The 17,813-nt window shown below is 31.8% G+C and overlaps 2 protein-coding genes across 2 annotated transcripts; both read left to right on the plus strand.

The window, feature by feature from the left end:
- Positions 1-2,355: 2,355 nt before the first annotated feature.
- On the plus strand, positions 2,356-8,309 carry LOC137832656 (external alternative NAD(P)H-ubiquinone oxidoreductase B2, mitochondrial). The gene is made up of 10 exons (XM_068640950.2): positions 2,356-2,663; positions 3,122-3,374; positions 5,163-5,369; positions 5,572-5,822; positions 6,317-6,539; positions 6,662-6,766; positions 7,061-7,333; positions 7,431-7,552; positions 7,683-7,802; positions 7,902-8,309. The coding sequence occupies exons 1-10, from the start codon at positions 2,572-2,574 to the stop codon at positions 7,987-7,989; spliced, it is 1,734 nt and encodes a 577-aa protein (XP_068497051.1). The 5' UTR covers positions 2,356-2,571; the 3' UTR covers positions 7,990-8,309.
- Positions 8,310-15,212: 6,903 nt separating this feature from the next.
- On the plus strand, positions 15,213-17,208 carry LOC137832657 (uncharacterized). The gene has a single exon (XM_068640951.2). The coding sequence runs from the start codon at positions 15,339-15,341 to the stop codon at positions 17,010-17,012; it is 1,674 nt and encodes a 557-aa protein (XP_068497052.1). The 5' UTR covers positions 15,213-15,338; the 3' UTR covers positions 17,013-17,208.
- The last annotated feature ends 605 nt before the right edge of the window (positions 17,209-17,813 follow it).

Below are 17,813 nucleotides of genomic sequence, written 5' to 3' on the forward strand. Positions count from 1 at the left end.
GAGATAATATATTTACCATAAAAATATATATTTTTTACAAAATAAATTTAAGATCTTTAAAATAATAAAAACATTATATTTAAAAAATAAATCATTATGGAACCTTCAAAAACTTAATTAAAATCATAAATTATGATTTACTATTAGAATAAAAATTAAATAAAATGTAATACCCTAAGGAACTTAGAAAAAATGGTGTAAGGTTTCAAAATAACATCTTAATTATATGAAACATGTTTTAACCAACTTAATTTTTAGTAATTTAATTAATTATTTAATTGGGAGAATATCACATCTTTTGTATTTTATATTCCACTCTTATATCAAATACAGAAACTAAATAATTCATAAATAAAAACATTTATAGTATTTTTATATAATACTTTTATCTTGAATTTACTATATTTTGATAATGTTAGATACATAATTTTAAATAATATTCTCATTTCATTAGATCTCAATGTTGAATGAGAGAGAAATACTTCAATTTTACTGTAACTTAGCCATGGTAAGTAAATTTCATTTCTAGGGTAAATTAGTTTAAATATATAAATATTAAAATGTTTATTAACAACAATGTCAATGCAAAATATAATATATTTATAAATAAAAAAAATATTATTCTTTTATGGTTATAAATATAATTTATTCGAATATTTACAATTGTTTTCACATATACATTTTAAATATTAATAACATTAAAAAATACTCTAAATTATAATATTATAAAAATTTATACATAACATACTGTCAAACAAAAAAGACGGAAACACAAGCATTATTGTATGTGTATATACATTGTTTATAACGTTATCGTATTTTAATAAATTTAAATTTAATGATTAATTAATTTCATATTTCTAAGTATAGTATGTGTATAATGTATATTTTTTTTTAAATAACTTGTGTGGTTATTTCTTTTCGTATAACAGCTTCTCTTTACTACTTTTTTTCATTTTAATATATATACACGTATATGTCTATATATATTTTTTTTAATTTTTATATTGGCGGTTGTTTTTAGTGATAGTTTTATTTTCTTGTATGAATTATCAGAGGAAAGAAGTAAGTTTCTGTATTAAAATAAAATAAAATAAATAATAATGATTATATAGAAAGCAACGGGTTGTTTTGATATATTATATTGTTGAAAATAATAGTGATTTGCATTGTAATTGGCTGCTAAAATGTGTCTAATTTTCTTTATCTTTTAGATAATATATTTCTATTATTAAGTAAAAATAAAACAAGAATACAAATGTATATATCAAATGATAAGATCTTGTCTATATTTTGTTAAGGATTACACATAATAAATAAATTATATAAATAATAGAAACGTTTGTTGATAACATTAATTTTAATTTTCAGTTAGTCTGTTATTAAATTTTTTTATAAATAAATATAGTCTACCCTATATCATTTTTGTTAACATATGAATTTTTGTCTAATTTTTTATATTTTTATATTTTTTTTAATAATATTTTTTTTTATGTGATGACAGATGATTATTGTTACTTGAAATGTCAGCCTAGCTGAGATGTGAAGTTGCATAGTGATACCTAACATGAAAATTTATTATAAAAGTAATAAATTAATTTGGAAGATTAATATATTTTGAGGAAAAAATGTTATAGTTGATGACGAAATTTTCAACTTGATTCTTTCCTTTACGAAGTTTTGTTTAATTGCTTTGAAACTCATTTTATTGGGAATTAACATAAAAAATGGTTAATAATTAAAGTAGGCTTTGTTCTAGAAATTAGAAATAAATAAGAATTTTGGGCAGTGTTGCTTTTGCCGCCTCCATTAATTAGAGGAGCGTTTGTTATCAGTTTTTAGGTCAAACACTGCACTCTTCTCAACCACATTTTAGGTCACTTAGTGCGAATATGCTATTTTCCCTCCTCCTAACCTAACGTCTAAAACACCCTAAAACCTTACATGCTATATATTTAATATTTAAATACTAACTCTTCAAAAATACTAGTTCCTATAAGATCTTATACAACTCCATCACCAACAAAACAATCTATTTCCACATTAAAACATGATCTAATCACATTAACATATAATAAAATTAAATATTATAAAATGAATACATTAAGAATTATATATTTTAATCATTACTATATTAAGGACAAATAATTAATAATTTTAATTAATATGTTACTTAAATAATTTTGACTCTATTTTCTTTTTAACTTTTTTTATCAAACATCCATGGAATGATCGGTGAGGCAGATCTGAGGGGCACGCTGCCCCACCTAACCAAGCGTCCCCACTAGTACGGACGCGTCAAATTTTTTTTAATGAAAAGAAAATAAAAAAAAAAAAAAAAAAACGTGGAGTCGTGTTTGGCATTGATGCTGTTCAAAACTTGGCCGCCAAGTCAAAGAAAAGGGCAAATCTGACAAATTTCCGCACAAAAATATGGAACCGTCATGACACCATTTTCAAAGCCCTAAAACACATTCCCATTTTCTTGGCTTCAGTATTTCATTCTCTGTCTCTCTCTCTCTCCTCTTCCGGCAGTTTTGGACACGCATTTTTCGTTGGAGGAAAAAAAAAATGTCTAGCGTCACTTTCTTGCAGCGTCTCTCTGGCGCTTTCCGTGAAAACCAGTCACATTTTAAGCTTGTGCTCCTTTGCACCGCCGTAAGGTATAATTAATGTGATATTGTTTTACTTTTTTATTCATGTTGGTTTTCGCTAGTATTTTTTTGATTAAGGACTGAAAATAGAATTATCATCTATCTTCATCGATCAGTCATTTGTTGGTAACCTACTTGTTTCATACTATTTTTTCTTTACAGCGAATTTTACACTTTCCTTCCGTTTTGAGAACAAGAAAAGCTAGATCCGTGCATTGCAGCAAATACGAAACATTTTTTTGGATATTGAAATGTCAGAAACATTGGCTGTTCACATTTACTAGTTGAATTTTCTGTTTAAGGCAACTCTTTTCTAGTATATCAATTTTACAGGATTCGTTCGGATTAATTTTCATGTAGAATTTAAACCGTAGTAGATGTAGATCTATCATTTATGATGAAGATATGTGTGTGTACGTATATATATGTATATATGTAATGTAAATTGATATGATTGGTTGGTGCAGTGGTGGTGGTCTTTTGGCTTATGGTGAGAGTGTTGCACCTGAAGAGGCAATTACTGAGAAGAAAAAGGTGGTGGTTCTGGGAACTGGTTGGGCATCCACAAGTTTCTTGAAGAATCTGAACAATCCGAAATATGATGTTCAAGTGGTTTCGCCGCGGAATTACTTTGCTTTCACTCCTTTGCTGCCCAGCGTTACTTGCGGGACCGTCGAAGCACGCAGCATTGTTGAACCCATCCGCAATATTTTTAAGAAGGTGATTTTTAAAGGTCTTACGTTTTTTTTTTATAATTTAATTTTATATTTTATATAATTAAATTATTTTAATCTAAGGTTCTAATATATAAAAGAAAAAATATTTTAAAAAGAGAATATTGAATTAAATTTGTGAAATACAATAAAGTACAACTAAAATCAATTATTAGGAATACAAAAACATAAATTATAATGGTGTTTTTTATGTAGATTACAAGGTTATCAATAATACATTTAAATAAAACAATGCAAATTCTAATTTTTATAGAATTTTTAAATTAAAATAAAATTACACTATAAATTTATGTAATTGTTTAATCATAAATTAAATCTACGAAAAACTTATTAACTTCTACAATAAATATATTTAAAATAAAATTTTAATTGGATGATAGTTTAAAAATCTTCTTATGCTAATAATATATGAAAATTAAACTTAACTGAATAATTGAAATGAAGTAGGAAATGTCCAAATTGTAAATTTTAAAATTAGTAAATTAAATTAAGCAATAAAATAAAAAATATTTTAAACAAAGTAACATATCTCAATATCTTGCAAAAGTGAATAAAATGATCATTATCGTAACTCTTAGGCTGATTTTTGTTCACTTTATTTTTATTCTAGTTTTAAAGCAGTATTTTTTTAAATAAAAAAGGGATTTAATAACTAAATCTGTTAAGTAGTTTTGTCCCTACGTTAAAAAAAATAAAAAAATTCTCATTAGTTTAATGTTCTTAGCTTATCAATACGATTTTTTTTTTTACTAATTTGACCGAGAAATATCTTGTCTTCTTTCTATTTTATTTTATTTTATAGGTGATTTTTAAAATTTATTTCAATAAATATTTTTATTTTGAAAAAAAAATCATTGTAATTTCATATTACATGGGTGGCTTTAACCTGATTGACTTGACCTAGGAAGGTTTTAACCTGATTGACTTGACCTAGGAATTTGAAATGTGAATACTTTGAAGAATAGTTAGTAAGGTTAAATGGGTTTAATGATATTCCACACACAGTAGGTTATTTATAATTTTTCAACTCTTAAAAAAAGCTATTTACGATAAATAATCAATTCCAACAGTAAATCGTAATCAGCTGTGGCTGACCAACTTTAACGATTTTCAATTTTTCTTTATCTGCAACAGGTACAAAGGTTAAACAATAAATATATTATAATTTTTTAATAAAAAATATTTTTTATCTGTGACGTATTGGTTTATTATATATACATATAGATATATATTTATTAAAATATTCTATATTGGTAACTGAGAAACATTTAGGTATGAAATGCCATATTATCACTAAATATTTTAAATTACTTAAAAAATATTAAGTTATTCTAATAATATGACAATTTTAAGCATTTGTTTCTTCTTGAAAAAAAAAAACAGAGAATGGTGTCCAAGTGCATTTCAGTTGAATATTTCTTACATCATTTAGTTGTATTGTTTTTTTTTTTTTATATATATAAACAGAGTTTTGTTCGTAAGTGTCATGAAACTTGTGTCTGGTTGCTTAACTTGATTGTATAGTTTACCTTCATTGTTATCGGGAGAATACCTTTCTTTCTCTTTGGAGAATAATCGGGTTTCTGTTGTGTACACTAAGTGTAGTCCATAATAAACCCGACGACAATGTTAGTTTTCACAGGTTACTATTCTGGGGATTTGATTTCCAGTTAATCAATTTTATTTGTGTTGTGTTTTTCACTAGCGTTATAGAAGATTCTGAAGAACTGGGCCACAACTAACTAGGCCTTTTTTCTTGTTTTGTTTTGAGCAGAAAAAGGTCGATGTACAATTCAGTGAAGCAGAATGTTTCAAGATTGATGCAGAAAATAGGAAAGTTTATTGTCGATCAAGTTTGAACAATAATTTGAATGGGCAAGAAGAATTCGTCGTGGATTATGACTACTTAATAATTGCCGTGGGCGCTAATGTCAACACATTTAATACTCCAGGAGTGATGGAGAATTGCCATTTTTTGAAGGTAACTTCATTCTTTGTATTACTTTTATCATATTTTATAGTATACAAAATATTAAGAAGAACTTCATAAGTTAAGAAAAAATGTCAGAGGGAAGGGGTCACAGCCGTTGTTGTTATCATGCATGGTGACTAAGGGGTTCACTACATTCTGTGTTTTTTTACATTGTTTTGGATTTTAATATCTCATGTATATGAGTGTGCAGGAAGTTGAAGATGCTCAAAAGATTAGAAGAACAGTTATTGACTGCTTCGAGAGAGCAAATTTGCCTGATGTAAGTGAAGATGAGAAGAAGAGAATTCTTCATTTTGCTATTGTTGGAGGTGGACCAACTGGAGTGGAGTTTGCAGCCTCACTTCATGATTTTGTCAATGAAGATTTGGTGCGTTTATATCCTGGGATAAAAGATTTGGTTAAAATTACTCTTCTGGAGGCTGCAGATCATATCTTGGGCATGTAAGGATGTGATATTAACCGTAGTTTTTCTTATTTATTAAGAATTTCTTCCCATGATTCATTTTCTAGTCACAGAGGTTGTTGTCTTTGTGAGTAGACATTCAAAAGTATTAGTCATGGCTTTTACCGCACATATTGCATGCCTTTGTTTTGTTGAAAGCTTTTTGCACAATTTAACTGTTGAAAACTGTTATTTCATGGTTCAACAAAGGAGGAGGAATAGATTCAAAGTTTTAGTTGTTGGAATTGGACCATACACTTACGTTCATAACCAAACTAAACACACATTTTCTTACTATCTCACGTGCACATGGTATTATGGTAAATAGTGTACTTATTTGGAAAGCTCAAGACACGTGTACAAGTCTACACATATAACCAAGCTACATGCATTGTATAAATGCTACTTATACTTATGTGGAAGGAGTATTAATGTCTGGATCTTTTGTCATTTAGTTTTTCACACTTGATATGTTCCATTGCTCATCTCATAGGTTTGACAAGAGAATCACTGTTTTTGCTGAAGACAAGTTTCGAAGAGATGGGATTGATGTGAAAACAGGATCCATGGTTGTCAAGGTATCTGAGAAAGAAATTTCAACTAAAGAACTGAAAAATGGAGGAGAGACTAAGACAATACCGTATGGAATGGCTGTCTGGTCAACTGGTATTGGCACTCGTCCATTTATTAAAGATTTTATGACTCAAATCGGCCAGGTGTGTTATTGAGAAATTGGACATTGTATCCGTGCTAATTCATAGTTTCGTGTCATGTCTCTCTTTTAGTTTGAATCTATCATTCAGTTAGAAAATTTACAGGCATTATCTCTTATGAACAGGCTAGCAGGCGTGCCGTAGCTACTGACGAATGGTTGAGAGTTGAAGGGTGCAACAATGTGTATGCACTCGGTGATTGTGCTACGATAAACCAGAGAAAAGTCACGGTAATCAATACAAATACATGATATTCTTTCCATCACATTTAATTAACTTGCTTCCCAGCCTATACGTAGACGTTTGCGCGTGACATTCTTATCCATAGACTTTTTGAGTATCAATAATGCAAATTTTCATCTGGCTTTTATTTTTTGCAGTTTTGTTGTTCTGTTTTTTGTTAAAAAATAATATTTTCTACGAAAACAAAAACAAATTGGTCTTTTTTTTATCAATAATTATTCTTTCTATTCATGTGTCACCTTTTGTTAATGTTAAATATGAATTTATTTTGGCCATTTCAGGAAGATATTGCGGCTATCTTTAAGAAGGCTGACAAAAACAATTCTGGAACACTAACGGTTAAAGAATTTCAAGAGGTCATGAAAGACATCAGTGAAAGATACCCTCAGGTTGAGCTATATCTGAAGAATAAGCAGATGCGCAACATTGCTGATTTATTGAAGGAAGCCAAGGGGGATGATAAAAAGGAATCAATTGAACTGAATATTGAAGAACTTAAAACAGCACTTTCCAACGTGGATTCTCAAATGAAATTTCTTCCTGCTACAGCCCAGGTTCATGTCTTATATTTGCCTGTTCTATTTACAACGCTATTTATAAGTTGCATGCTTCTCAGTGATACGACATTAAATTTCTGAAAATTCATGACAGGTTGCATCTCAGCAAGGTACATACCTGGCCACGTGTTTTAACCGGATGGAAGAGTGTGAAAAAAATCCAGAGGGTCCTCTCAGGTTCAGGGGAGAAGGTCGCCATCGGTTCAAACCCTTTAGGTACAATACATGATCAAACCAACTCCTATGTTCCCACCGTTTGCGCAATCATGTTTACATCGATTCAGATTTCAAGGTTTTTCATTTATCAATGTTTTACTCATTAGCACGTTGTCAATTCCTATTCAAGGTACAAGCATTTAGGTCAATTCGCTCCTTTAGGAGGAGAGCAGACAGCAGCCCAACTTCCTGGAGATTGGGTTTCAATTGGTCATAGCAGTCAATGGTTGTGGTATTCTGTCTATGCAAGGTACTGTTTTCCTTTAGCATCTTTATATTCACAAAAATTGCCTCAATTTTGGGACATATTATTTGCAAGTTATTTAGCTTGAATCAATCCTTTGAACAGCAAGCAAGTAAGTTGGCGCACAAAAGCATTGGTAGTTTCAGACTGGACAAGACGTTTTATTTTTGGAAGGGACTCCAGTAGCATCTGAGGAAACTCATTACTTTCATAGTCTTGCATTGGCAACGTAGCGGAGCTCATTGATCGTGCATTCCATTTAATGAAATTTGTTTTCAATTTCATTTATTCTTTAAATAAGTGAGGAAGCAGACTCACAACCGAACTCGAACAGCAGAGACACGCTCACCATTTTGAGACTTAGGTTGAATACTCCCCTGTTTTTGGTATCATAGTCGTTGCATTAGTTGGTTTCCAAGTTTTGTTCAAGAAGTTTGTTTTGGGATATGTTAGGTGATGTTCTTTCCATACTCAATCATTCTAGTTTTCATAAAGAATCTTTTGTTCTTTTTCTATTTCTCCAATTTGGTAGCGAATTGTTGCCAATGACAACTTAGTTGAAATTTTGATACTTGAGAAATTATCTAAGTGTCATTTATATTACATCTTGAAGAAGATTTTTTTAGAAAATAATCAAAAAAACATATATTGAAAGGTTCATTATTTTTTTCCCAAAATTATGGTGCCACAAAATTGTGTGAAAATATCATTTTCCTTAACAAATTGTTGAAGGAACCTAGAAAAAACTGAACGATCTTTCTTGTTTATCTTGTCAATTTTATTTAAAAGAACAGGTGATTGATCGTCGACAGCATTTGCAAAGATATATGCCCATTTTGAAGTAGTAATGTCTAAGAAGAAGTCAACCCATGTTTGCATTACAATACGTAATCTGAGTTGAATTGGAGGTTGTGATAGATACGTTTGGGGCATAGAAAAAACTTGAGGCGGATTGCTTATGCAACTATTATTGTCAAATTAGCAGCTATCATTTGAATCTATTCTAAATGGTAGTAAAATAATTTGGTAGCATCCTTCAAATAATATATCTGGAATAACATTAGCTAGCAGTAGCCTATCGAAGACAACATGAATGTTTTTATGAATTAACAATTATGTAGGATTGTCTATTTTTTTTAATTATTATTATTATTATTATTTAAATTGCAGGCTTAGTCATTCCCAAATGTTTTTGTGTAAAGAAAGAAATAAAGAACAAACTGAAAATGGTTTAGGAAAACACTATTTTGGGGAAATGGTGGATGATGACTTGTCTAAGCCAAGGAAACAAAAAGCAGCACAAACCCTAAAAAAAAGAGAGAAACTTGATTTGGTCAACCATAAAAGTTAATCTTTTTATTGGTCAACTCAAAAGAAAATTGTGAAACGCATGAGCAGGATTTGGTTGCCTAATCAGAGATCTCACCCCTTTATACATTTTTACATGGATTTTAATTCATCATTTGTTTTTTCATTATTATACTCGAATACTTTTTATAGTATAAATTTTAACAAGTCTCAGAAGATACTTTGTGTATTTTTTTTTTGTATATCTTGTTGTTAACTCTTCTCTAGTTTCATTTTAAAATACTAAAAACCTAAGAAGTATTAAGTGTATTAAAAATGTAACACATTTATCACATAAAAATGGTAAAATATTTTTTTTGAAATGATAAAAACACAAAAAAATCATTAGTTAGAATATACTGTACATCAGATAAAATATAACATTATATAAGTGAAATAATTTTGATAGATTTTATATTTTAAAGGACTCAACTATGCTCGAGAAATCTATTTGAAGTTAATGCAATTTACCTTTCTTGAATAAGTGCTTTATTTTATAGTGAAATTGTAGAATAGACTCTTTTTATAGGTACTTTAAAATATCATGATAACTACCACTACATACTCTATTTACTTACATATCAATGTTTGAATGATTGTAAGAATATTAAAAAGCACCATGCATGTGTTATGGATTTTAGATAAATATATTATATATATAATAGTGTAAAATAATATGATCACAATGTTATAATAATATGATCACATCTAATGTCATAAAAAATGTCAGCGTAATATATAATGATGTTATAAAATGTCATATCTGTAAACATTGTTATCATGTAATAAACCAAAAAAACATATTTATAGAAACTAAAATAAATAGTGTAAGAAGTAAAATAAAAAATAACATGTCTATAAACACTAAAAAATTAAAAAAAATCACATATTTAAAAGGAATAAAAACAAAATTTATCATTTTTTTTATAAAGACTAGAGTGGAACATTCACAAAGTTATTTAAAAATGAACCTAAAATTAATTAATGAACGACTTAAAATATTTCTATCAACAGTTTTCTACTCTAATACCCACTACCTGATATCATAATTTTTTTTATAGTTAGGTTATTTGTACTTTAAGCCTCTTTATATATTCTTTAAAGTTAAATAAAGGAAATGAATTTCATATCTCAAGAGTACTATATTTTTCACAAACTTTCGTATCTAATGTCATTACTTTAAAATTTTATGAAAAAAAAATGTCCAAATATGTCCTAAAGTATTTGAATTTGTGTTGGCATATATGGAAACACATTATAACACAAGGGAAGTTGTTTTCAGTGTCTTCCTCTCTGTCCGTTAGACCAAATTCTGATTGAAATTTTTGGGTCATTAAATTAGAAATTAATTCACAATTTATTTCTTCAACTATAATTAACCAAAATTAAATTATTTGTAATAGGTGGAGCTTCTCTCATTTTGATCTTCTTCAAGTACCCTAAAGTAACAATGCTGAAAAGTTGATCTAAAAACCACTTCCGGAACTCAATCTAAATTTGTTGGCGAGAACACTAACTTACATATTCATTTTGCATATAAACTTTTATCTATTTAAACACACACACAATGTTTCAGTAAACACTTGTCTGTTAATGATCAGTGGTAAAAAACCATTGGAAGTTGAGCAGCATCAGAAGTGTGTCTTTGTGTGCAAAGAATTACCATTTTGAAGTCAGGATTCAATTCAAACATCATGTATGCATTGGTCCCCTGCTCACTGTTTCAATCAACCACTTTCCATACAATCATGCTCTGAATCCGGTACCACATTTATGAGCTCAATTCACTTGTTAATTTATAATAATTTAATTAGCTTAATGCTCAGGTTTTAAACTAAAAATGGTTGTTACCATTTACATGCTTAGTATTTAATCTTGCAGTAATCAACTATCTTTTAACAAGCAAACTCCTCCCTGTAGATAACCACTATTTAGTGCATTATGAGAGGTAATCAAAGTTTTGGCAAACCGTCTTATTCCAATTTCCAACTAATAATAACTGTATGATATTTGGGTTATGCAGGATCCATGCATGATCCGTATAGACACATCATTTTCTGGTAGTATAAGTTTTAATATCAAGCACTGCAACTGGTCCACACTCATTAATTATCATATTCATAAGTCAAGCTGGTGAATAGGGATTGGGGTTTGATGCATGTGGCTACACTTAGTGTTCTACTCATTCTGTAAATATTTCTCAGTTTTAATGCTTGGAAATCATGTTTACTTCATGCCTGCCTACATATATGTCAGAAATTTACCTGGAAAAAAGTTAAATTAATGAACAAAGACATTTATAAACTGGAAAAAATATAAATGTTATGTTCTGTACTAGGGTGTAGGAAGTGAAGGAAATTTAAATTTGAAAATGTATTAGGGTGATTTTGGGAGATGAAGCATGTAATTTTTGTGATTGAAGTGTATAAGGGTTGATGTGAAAGTGATTGGATTACAGAAGTAAAAGTTCACCACTGATATTTTTCAGGTCGGTTTCATATCCACCTTTTATGGTTTTTAGGTTTCGTCAATTATATGTGTCCAAAAAAAGAGAAACTGATTGTGATTTAACTCCTTTAACACATCACATCGATGTGATAAGGTGGATCTGAACTCGTGTCTTTTCTTCAAGATAAACATAAAATATCACAAACATTAGGAAGGAACATACTAATGACATGTTTAAGTACTTTAAAACCAATCCACATTTGATTGCTTGAACAAAAATAAATAAATTCGTTGTGATAATAATTGACCAATTTGTATATAAACATACTGTTTGATATCAGTGGAATGATTGCATAATTTATTTTACTGACATAACACTACATCCAAATTAATACATCAATCAATCTATAACAGTATTGTTATTTCCCGATTTGTTATATAGTGATTTGAAGAACACAAGATATTTTCTCTTCAAAGCTAAGGTATTTTCAAATTATCTGCTTTCTTGAATCTCACTTGGTGCCTACTCAAAGTTAGCATTGCAATGCATTGCTTTTGCATATAATTCAATGACACTCTGCACCCAGTAAAAGAAACAAAATAGCACACAGTTCTTCTTGACTATCGGGTAGAAGGGTTAGACAGTAATTCTCTTCAGTTTTGGTTCAACAGTGAAATTGAAATTCAAAATGATGATCAATGATTATTATTACTAGTTAATATTGCACAACACAATCCATTGAGAAGTGGAAGAACACCTTAGGAAACTAAAATTGAATTAATAATTAGGTAGATGCATTTATCATGGTGTAAAGTAATCTAGGCAAAGTAGAGGACAGATGAATGAAAACATGAGATTAGAGCAAAGGGTTCCACTTCCCTTCTGAGATAAATTGAGGCATGTGCAGAACTGCAACTGCAATTATGTTGCATGAGTAGCAACAACATGTATTTTCCAATGAGTTGTTTTCACCCACTCAACCAGCATGACCCTACGAGTACAGTGGCTTTGTACAATACCAAACTGAATAGCTTTTAGAAATTTAGACCTGCTATAAGTTCTGGTATAAACAATACTCTATGCAGCATTCTAGTTGCATTACACCATATCACAATTTTGTCCTTTGACAGTGCTGAAACTTTACACCAAAATCACATCGTGAGTTATTCGACTTCTGTTTTTTTGTGGTTATTTTTACGTAGTACTAGTATCCAATTTGTCACGTACCAATGTTTCTTTTACCTCTTCTTTTTTTCTCTAGTGAACAGGCATAAATTTTGCAAAAGAAGATTATGTTAGTGGGGGATGGTTGGTCAATATCTTGATGCTTTTTTCGGGATTGTCATGACATGGGCAGCTTTTAATTTACCCTTTTTTCTTTGTTTTGAGCCTGTGGCCTCTGACTAGTACCAGTTGGACCTTCTTCTCATGCTCTCTCGTGAACCAACACCCCTTTGTCTCTTGAAAACATGCACACTTTTTTAGATGTAAGCATCATTTGATTTTCTTTGACTTCGTATTTGGAGCTGATCAAACGGTTGAGTTTTCATTGGTGAATGTTCCTTAGTGGGGGGTTAGGATTATTCAGCGATTCCCCTTTGGGTTTCATTGGACACTTGGTTCTTTGGTATCCGTTTGCAAGCAACAAAAAGGTTAGGAAAAGAGAGTTACTTTTGTTAATTAGTTATGAGGGTCACTTGCACTTTCATTGTGAAATGTGAGTGGTGGCTGAAGGCAAATGCAGAGGCCAAAGGGGATGGTTTCACATGGTGGGGTGTGTGCAGTGTGGTCGTGTCATTCCCATTCCAAGGCCATTGAAAGCTGACCCTTCCCCTTTGCCTTTTGCTTTCCAAATCAAAGCTCTGTCCTTATTACAGTGTGGTCCTTCTGCATTTCTGTCTATTCTGTCTATTTTGTTAATTCACACTTCACACCTGCGCCTCTTCTGCTGTTACATTGCTCTCTCTCTCAACTATAATTCAAACGCTGTTCTAATACCTATCTTCATTATCTTACTGTTTTTTCTCATACTCTACATTTTCTAAGATATAATTTCAAGATTTTTGGAATGATTATTATTGAATCATTGAATATATTAAATGGATTAGTTATCAATATTCATCGGTCATGGTCTCTCACTAAATTAAGGAGAAATTCCCAACAATTCTCGTTTACAGCTTAATTGAGCTTAATTGAGGAGTATCAATAATCTAACTTCCCAAAAACAGTTTGTTAGCTTCTTAACATAAATTATCTTAATCAATATGTCGGACCAGTTCTAATGAGTAATGACTCATTCCATCTTGTATCAGAACTAAAGAGCGAGAATGAGTAATGACTCATTCCATCTTGTATCAGAACTAAAGAGCGAGAATTAGTTCTGATTTTTCCGACTTCATTCTAGTTTCCTCCATTTGATTTGCAGTTGATCTGTTTTGTCAACAAATTTATGGAGGACAATGCAGTACAAACAATATTTAAGATGCTGATGATTTATTTCATGCTATTGCAGAAATTATGCACTGAATATAGTTGGACCACGTTGTTCTAAATTATAAATGTTTGAGTTTGACTTCCATCATGATGTCTGACATATATGTAAACTCTGTAGTTGACAGAAAGATAGTAAATCCTTTCCTTAATATCTTCCATAAAGCTAAAGGAAGATACATAACTTCTTTTATTTGATTTCAAAGATATCAGAGAAGTCACTCTGCCGTTGTCTTAGAAAAACTAACAAAATCATAAATTCAAGACAAGCTAGTTAAATAACAAATACATCAAACTCTGGAAATATGTTCTACTGTCAACAAATCATGTTCTTGATGTGAAAAAGGTAGAAGTTGAACAACTAGTTTTCATTTTGATGCGAAAAACATGTCCTTGATCCACTTCCATGTTAATTTTGACTGATACGAATAAATGCTTCAGAATACAACTTCTGGATCCAATTTTGCAACCTCTTCCATATCGAGATCTTGCAGTAGGATTACTATTACTCTTGAATGATGATGAAGAGTAAGAAAAAAATAAAAGGGTTAATTTCGTCACTGCTTGGTGCAATGAGAATGAGAGTACCTGCAAAATATAACTCCTGCTATGGTGTTCACAGAAAAGTAGCAGTAAACTGATAACTTCTGCTCTTACTTAAATAACCGTTAACTAATAACTTCCACAAGCGTCCAAAATATAATACCAAAAAAGTACATTTGCAATACACGCCTCGCAGGATTTACACCATATAAAACAAAATATCCACTTTACAGCTTATTTTAATAATATAATAATATATATTAAATATAAAAAGAAATATATTAAATAATAATATAATGAGTTGGGAAATAAAAGTGTTATTTTAAGATGACAACCTTAATTTTTTATAGTAAGCAATTTAAATTTTTATATTTTGAATGATTAGCTCAGATATTTTCAATCAAGTAATTTTCTTATGCTTATATTTTTTTTCAAAAGCAGCAAATTAACACATTATATAGAGAGGGAAAAAGAAAAAAATATGAAATTATTTAAAGAAAAATGAAGAAAAAAAATGAGAGTTTACAGAGTAGCCGAAAAGGGTATTCCAGTAAATAAAGAGAGAAGAGTCGAAGTTTCTGTGAAGTGCAATCTAAGGATAAGTATAGATCTGAAGTCAGAACCAAATTACATTCTCTCTCTCTCTTCCGATATCGTTACAGAGAAATAAATACCAACGCATAAAACCAAATGCGCTTGCTTTGAGAACTCAAATGGCTGACACCGCCGGCTCCGGTCACCGGCGAGTTATGACGCTCATCTCTTCCCTCGTCTCCCTCTCTCTTTCCATCAGAGTCTTCGCCGGAAAGTGGCAGCTTATTCGGAGCAGGCTGGAGGAGCTCTGTTCGGCACTCGTTGCCGGCGACTCCACTTCACTCTCAAGCGAGCTCCCGGCGATAAATGGCACGGTGGAGGAGTGCCACGAGCTGGCGAGGCGGTGCTTGGATCTGTCCTACAGCGGGAAGCTCTTGATGCAGAGCGACTTGGACCTGACTTTGGGGAAGTTGGAAGCGCACGTGAAGAAGCTATCCGAGATATTCAAGAAGCGTGTGTCGAGGCATGGCTACGCTGTTGTGGTTTCAAGGCCTGGTTTTGGAGCTGGCAAAGATGACATGAGGTTCTACTTAAGGGACTTAATGACTCGAATGAAGGTTGGTGATTTGGGAATGAGGAAGCAGGCATTGATGAACCTGCATGAGGTTGTTGTGGAGAATGATTTGTATGTGAAGTTGGTTGTTGATGTTTCTGAGTTTGTTCACTTGTTGGTGGATTTTCTGGGTTGTAATGAGGTTGAGATTGTTGAGGAGGCTGCGAAGGTTGTTTCTGTCGTTGCGGGTTTTGATTTTTGTAAAGGGGTTTTGGTTGGTGCTGGAGTTATTGGGCCTTTAATTCGGATTTTGGAATGTGGGAGTGAAGTGGGAAAGATTGCTGTTGTGAGGTGTCTGTGTAGACTGACCGAGAATTCGGATAATGCTTGGTGTGTTTCAGCTCATGGAGGTGTAACTGTCCTGTTTAGGATTTGTGAGAGTGCAGAGTGTAAAGGAGAATTGGTTGGTGCTGCTTGTGGGGTGTTGAGGAATCTTTGTGGGGTTGAGGAAATCAAGAGGTTTATGGTTGAGGAGGGCGTAGTTTCCACGTTTTTGAAGCTTGTAAGGTCTAAGGATGAAGTAGTTCAAGTTAGTTCTATTGAGTTGATTCAGAACATTGCCTCTGGTGATGAGTTAGTTAGGCAGATGGTGGTTAGAGAAGGAGGGGTTCGTGTTCTTTTGCGTGTTTTGGATCCAAAGTGGACGTGCTCGTCTAAAACAAGAGAGGTTGTGATGAGGGCTATTGAGAATTTGTGTTTTTCTTTGCCTAGTTGTGTTAGTCTTTTGCTGAGTTATGGCTTTGTGGATCACTTGATGTACTATGTTCGAAATGGGGAGGTATCGATTCAGGAGTTGGGGCTGAAGGTAGCGTTCAGATTGTGTGAAGCATCTGAGGAGGCCAAGAAGGCATTAGGTGATGCAGGGTTCATGGCCGAGCTTGTGAAGTTTCTAAATGCGAAATCGTTTGAAGTTCGTGAAATGGCAGCAGAGGCACTCTCTGGCATGGTTATGGTAGCTAAAAACAGGAAGAGGTTTGTGCAGGATGACCAAAGCATTGCCCTTCTCCTGCAATTGCTGGATCCAGGGGAGGGAAATTCTGGTAATAAAAAGTTGTTGATCTCTATTTTGATGTCACTAACAAGCTGCAACAGTGGCAGGAAGAAAATTGTGAGTTCCGGGTATGCCAAAAACATAGAGAGGCTTGCAGAAGCTGAGGTTTCTTCCGATGCCAAGAGGCTCGTCAGGAAGCTAGCCACAAACCGGTTCCGCAGTATGTTGAGTGGAATCTGGCACTCTTGAATGTAATATTTTTTTTTTTCACTTTTTTAACTGTAAATTTTCACCATAATTGTTTTCCAAGTGCTGCTAATTTGGTTTCCTCACCTCAATCTTTTCTCAGTTTCATTTCATTTTCCTTGCTTTCTTGACAAGAGTAACTCATCATAGTTACTAAGATTGTAACAAAAAATAGTGATAACATGATATATTTGTTGTAGATTTTCTTGGGAATACTATGCCATTGTTTTTAGATTTTTAGCTTCGACAGTTGAGAAGTTAAGAACAAAAGATGTAATTAACTACTAGTAGTGATATTTATTTTAACAGTTGGTGTTCTAAAAACATTATAAGAAATAAGTGAACCGTGTTGGATCAGATGGGAAAGACGTTAATCAATCAGGAGCATGTGAGTAGTGTCTATCTTGGTTTTCTCTATCTGGCATTATGTGCAAAGAGATAGTGATGGATGAAGTTTTTCCCATCTGTATTGTTTTGTCTCTTAGCTAGTTTTCTTTTATACTGTAACAGTTTCTTTATTGGAATTGAGAAAGCACAACACGCCAATTCTTTGCATGCTTGTTGCCTGGGAGCTTTCAGATAAGACAACAAAATGAACTTACATCCTTCTCTTTATGTTTATGCTTTTTTTAATTAACCCCTATGAGCTTCTAGAGTTATAGAAAATACCAACATTGTGAAAGTGCAAGTTTCAAAATCTGGGTGAAGATTGAGGCTCTTGAACTCTGTAAAGGAGGAAACAGCAAGCTTCTTGCCTGTGTGGTGATTGATGAAAAGGGTTTTGGGCGGCATTTGTTATACCAT

The sequence above is a fragment of the Phaseolus vulgaris genome, chromosome 6, assembly GCF_051622355.1.
Source record: "Phaseolus vulgaris cultivar YP4 chromosome 6, ASM5162235v1, whole genome shotgun sequence".
NCBI lineage: Eukaryota > Viridiplantae > Streptophyta > Magnoliopsida > Fabales > Fabaceae > Phaseolus > Phaseolus vulgaris.